This window comes from Osmerus eperlanus, chromosome 17 (genome assembly GCF_963692335.1).
Source record: "Osmerus eperlanus chromosome 17, fOsmEpe2.1, whole genome shotgun sequence".
NCBI lineage: Eukaryota > Metazoa > Chordata > Actinopteri > Osmeriformes > Osmeridae > Osmerus > Osmerus eperlanus.
The window spans coordinates 5,141,083-5,145,956 of NC_085034.1; the positions used below are offsets into that span (position 1 = coordinate 5,141,083).

Consider the following 4,874-nt stretch of genomic DNA (forward strand, 5'->3'; position numbering starts at 1 on the left):
GACAGAAAGATATTTGGAGTGAGAATTTGGATGTTCACTTCATAAAACATGTGCAGGTGATGTAGAGGGAGATGAAACATCAGGGGTTTCAGCTGAAGCTCACAACACTAATATGCTTCTTAATCACATTAAAGGGCTTGGAATCAAGCGGGTAATACAGTCAATACGTAGTCAGTCACAGGGTGGTGCAATCCTGCCACCTAGTGAGCATAAAAGATGCACATGCTTATGTGTGTGTGTGTGTGTGAGTGTGTGTAGTATGTAGGTGTTTGTTGTTTGAGAACAGTCCAGGCCAAATACAAAGGATTCAAACACTGGAATTTTACAGAGAAAATATCGAATAACCATCACACATGTCACAATATCAAGACATAATATCCATTGTGTCCATTTTTGTACCCATGAAGGTGAACACATTTAGGAATCTGGTAGCCTTTTCCAGTGTAAGATATACTAGCACACATTTCAGACTTGCCTGTGCTAAAAAATGATCTCAAAATCACCATCTTTGGCACGCTAACAGACACACATCATTAGCAGCAGTGTTTGAGGACAGTCAAGGCCGATTACAACGGGTACATTTTTTTATTATTATTATTATTATTTTTTATTATTATACAGAGAAAGACATCAAACACCCATCACACATATCACAATATCAGTTGTTTCTGTTCACATCTATGGTTCTGAATAATTGGATCAGATCAAAGAAGGTCACATGAAGAGGACATGGGCAACTTGGCAAGATGCTATCCCCTGCTATCTCCTAGGTGTAATCTGCTGATATTAATCACAAGCAAATCCAATAAATCCTTTTGTCGATTATGCATGAAATCTGATTGAATCAAAGACTCAAAATCTTCAATCCCTTTTTTATGAGATTATTTTTGGAGTAAAGTTCATTTGCTGAGGTAACACGAGCTACCAAGGTAGAAAGGAACACATCAGCAGCTTGCCTCATGGGGGATCCAGATCACGCTTTATTGCTTTGAACAACAGCAGCAGGGCATCATTCCAGAGCGCCTTCTGGTGGGCTGACACGGCCTTGGCCCGTGTCTGTGCGGTGTACACCATGGTAAGCAACGTTCGCTCAAAATCCTGCCTGCTCAGATGGCCTCTCTGCTGGGAGAGGAGAGAGGTGAGACGCCTGACCTCCGGGAGGCTCTTTGGCAGGATGTCTTCGCAAATCACCTCAAGCTTGTTAACCCTCCTCAGGGAAGCCAGCTCCGCGTCTGGTATCAGCATTCGTCTGTTCTCTCCTTCTACCTGCAGGCCGGCCAGCAGAATCTGAAACACAAGTTGTTGTGAAGGAAGAAGTCGATGTGCCGAATGTGAGAATTGTTTTTTAGAGGGTGGGTCTGGACAAGCTTACTTCAAAGAGTAGTTTGACGTCATCCACTGAGGTGTGGAATGTAGGGTTGACTAATGAATATGTCCCACGCTTCACTCGAGAGGCTGACGGGTAGAGGGCTGCAAGAGAGATGGGATGTATGCAAACGTTTTTTCTACTTCCCTGGAAAACACATGTTTGTTCAGTACTTGTGTGTGTTTGAATGCAGGCGGTTATCAAACCGGTAATGCATAAAACGTACAGAGGCAAAACTGAAGGAGCTTAAGGTGATTTGGCTTTAACCTCAGACGCCCCTATGAAAATCCATAAGCCCCTGACACTGATAACGGCTGTAGCACTCTGGGCTTCGAGTCTCCCACCCAGCGCTAACAGGCACAGGTGCAGCTAGTGGCAGACATCAGAGCGTCAGACCATGTGTGCAACAGGCTTTCATAAATGTATAGTTGTCAGGTCTGCTCCCAGTATGAAATCAGTTCCTCCTTGTTACTGGAAACAAAGGCAGACATATTTTCTTATTGAAAGCTCTAAAAAGCAACAGTTTTCCCCACAAGAGATGAGATGATCAATCAAGCATTTTTGCGAGGTCTCCCATGGTCTGTGTGGTATTTTAGCACAGCAAGGTCAATCCGGTAAATATCTGAAGTGTTTCCCGTTTCCTTATACAGTATGGTCTGGGAGCAATGATTAAATGTTTAATAAAAAAAAATGTTTATATAATGATTCATATTCACTGTATGAACTGATAAAACCTGCCCTGAATGAGTGTAGTCACCCTATCAGCTGCTTTCGTGTTCCATTAGATCCCCAGTAGCTGTCCGACTCCAAATATGTCCTAAATATTTTAAGGAGGTTAGAGAGTCAAGTCTAAACAAGGTTAGTTCAAGTAGCCTCATAATAATTCAGAGCATGAAGTAGACACAAACAAACCATCCATCGTCCGGGTGCAGCACGGATGTTTGTCCGAGGAATGTTTGAATCTCCGCAGAGCATAAAGGTCATGGCAGGATCACAGTGTGACTAAATCAACTTTCCTCACTGATATTTCTCAAAGTTCAACGTGTCTACCTTTAAAATGTGCTCTCTGAAACCACACATAAGAGTCCAAACCAAAAGGTTTGAAAGGTCCATTCCGGGTCCGCAAAGAACCCCAATCTCACAAGGTCTTTCAGCCTTCTTTGGTTAATGCATCATCCATGGCTACTGCAACAAGTTGTGAAAGCATGTCCAAGCAGAATACCACAGTAGTAAAGTTGTTATTGATCTTCTCCATGTCTTGCTGTCCCAGAAGACACAAATTGAATGAATCAATAAATCAGGGACTTCTTAGCACGTCACTGTGCAAAATGTACAACCTTAAGGTCAGTCAAGAACACCTTTGAGCCTTTAGCTTCTCCTTCTGAACTCTGTCGAACTCGCTCAATGTTACAGGGTTGAAGTTTGGCCATGATGGATAGGACTAAACCCTCTTATGGACCATGAAACATGTCAGACTCAGGTTGAATACCTGGTAAGTTAAAGTGTATGTACGTACTACAGCACGGTGAGACCACAGATGCACAGAGTACAGACCACAAAGCCCTGTATTGGCACCAAGTCAGCTTAAGCTCCACTGCAGTGTGTTTCTCTTCTGCATGCTGTAGGAATGTTTAAGTCCCAGATATTTGTGGTAAACAAATTGAAGGTGTCAGCTCTAGAATGACTCCTGATACTCGGTAAAAGGAATCGTCCTTCCACACATTACTGTGGATGGGAGTTACCACCAAACACATATCGGCTCCATTCAGCAAACATGCAGTTTGCAAAGTTCCATTTCCAGACCAACGCTAACAGAATACAGATTGGCAGCAGTGACCAACAATAGGCAGATGTGTTCACACAAGCTCCAAATCACAAGTAACTTAAGTTCCTAAGCACTACAAAACAATCACTGTTTGGTTAGATGTCTTTCCCCAGTGTCAGTACACTCTGGCAGGGAACTTTGTGATCTCTTGCTAAGTACTAACAATGAGCCAAGGGACCACTGAAAGCCGTTAATTACTAACATTGCTGAATGCTTCTCTTGGCAGGAATGATGTCTTGATGAGGGAAAATGTGCCAAAATGGCCACAACAGTCCCACAGGGTTTACTGTAAAGAGGGTCTAGCATTATTCGTATCACTTTTCCAGTTAAATAATTCACCGAACGTCCTACATTTGGACTTCGGACAGTAATGATGGAGTCTTGATTCAGCATTTGGAAAGAATCTGGAAAGAGCAGCATTTTGACTGATCCCTCGTGACAACCAGCGCTTTGTGTTTTGAAAGTTGTTGTTTATGTCATAGAACAATGTAATGAAAGAATTTGGATCCAAGTGTTTTTCCTGGATATTTAGCTGAAAATAAATAGGGGACGGTATTCGTCTGGTATTTTCTATCTGTTAAGATAAACACAGACATATACACACTAAATGGAAAGGTTTTGACTTAAATATCCACAAAAGTAACAACATAGATACATGACAGAACCCCTTGGCAGCGTTAATATCTAATGAGATATACTTTTTTAAGGCAAGCGTCTGAAATTCACCCATTATACACCAGAATGTTTAGTTTCTATCAACATTTGCTCGATTGACTTTCTGAAATCTTACATGAATCCTGTAACAGTTGATACAAATCCAAATAAAGCAGCCAGTGTCCCGGCAGTTCACTCACCTTTCCTTGCATGCTGAGAAGCAGCTACCACCGAAACGCTGTAGAGGAGAGTGAGGACCAGACCCCACCACTGTCCCATGTTGACCCTGGTCCCAACAGATCCACCGACACAACTGTTTACCATCTCTCTTTCTGCCTCTCTCTCTCTCTCTCTCTCTCTCTCTCTCTCTCTCTCTCTCTCTCTCTCTCTCTCTCTCTCTCTCTGCCCTCTTTCTCTCTGTCTCTCTGTATCTCTCTCTCTCCCTCTCTCTCTCTATCTCTCTCTCTCTCTTTCTCTCGGCCCTCTCTGTCCGTCCCTCTCTCTCTCTCTCTCTCTCTCTCTCTCTCTCTCTCTCTCTCTCTCTCTCTCTCTCTCTCTCTCTCTCTCTCTCTCTCTCTCTCTCTCTCACTCTCGGCCCTCTCTCTCGGCCTTCTCTCTCCCAGTCTGTATATCTAAGATAAGAATGGAATCACGTCTCAATCTAAGCCCCACGTTGTATCAGCCAGGCTGAGATGGGTACTGACAACCATGAGGACGATAGCGCACATGCACCATGTGACATTTCTGCTCATCTAGGTTGTCATCTGGAAGCCATCAGGAAGTAGGGAACGGCTGCTCCACGAGCTGGGGCATGTTGGGCTGGGCTTCCCTGCTACTGGCTGTCCTGGCTGAGCTGGGGCATGTTGGGCTGTTCATTTCACTCCAGCTGCATGCACCTGGTCCCATAACTTGGTGTCATCATCATTAACTGGACTAGCGTTGTTGCTGCCATACCCTAATGACAACCTCTTCATAATCACCATTCCCTTCAGAGGTTTGAAGGATTTTTGTCACATCTAAAAGGACAAG

The 4,874-nt window shown here is 43.7% G+C and overlaps 1 protein-coding gene across 1 annotated transcript; it reads right to left on the reverse strand.

Moving 5' to 3' along the window:
• Positions 1 to 605: 605 nt before the first annotated feature.
• On the reverse strand, positions 606 to 4,176 carry LOC134037735 (protein FAM180A). Its single transcript, XM_062483232.1, has 3 exons — positions 4,046 to 4,176; positions 1,373 to 1,470; positions 606 to 1,287 (listed from the first exon to the last, which is right to left on the reverse strand). The coding sequence occupies exons 1-3, from the start codon at positions 4,167 to 4,169 to the stop codon at positions 958 to 960; spliced, it is 552 nt and encodes a 183-aa protein (XP_062339216.1). The 5' UTR covers positions 4,170 to 4,176; the 3' UTR covers positions 606 to 957.
• Between the last annotated feature and the right edge of the window lie 698 nt (positions 4,177 to 4,874).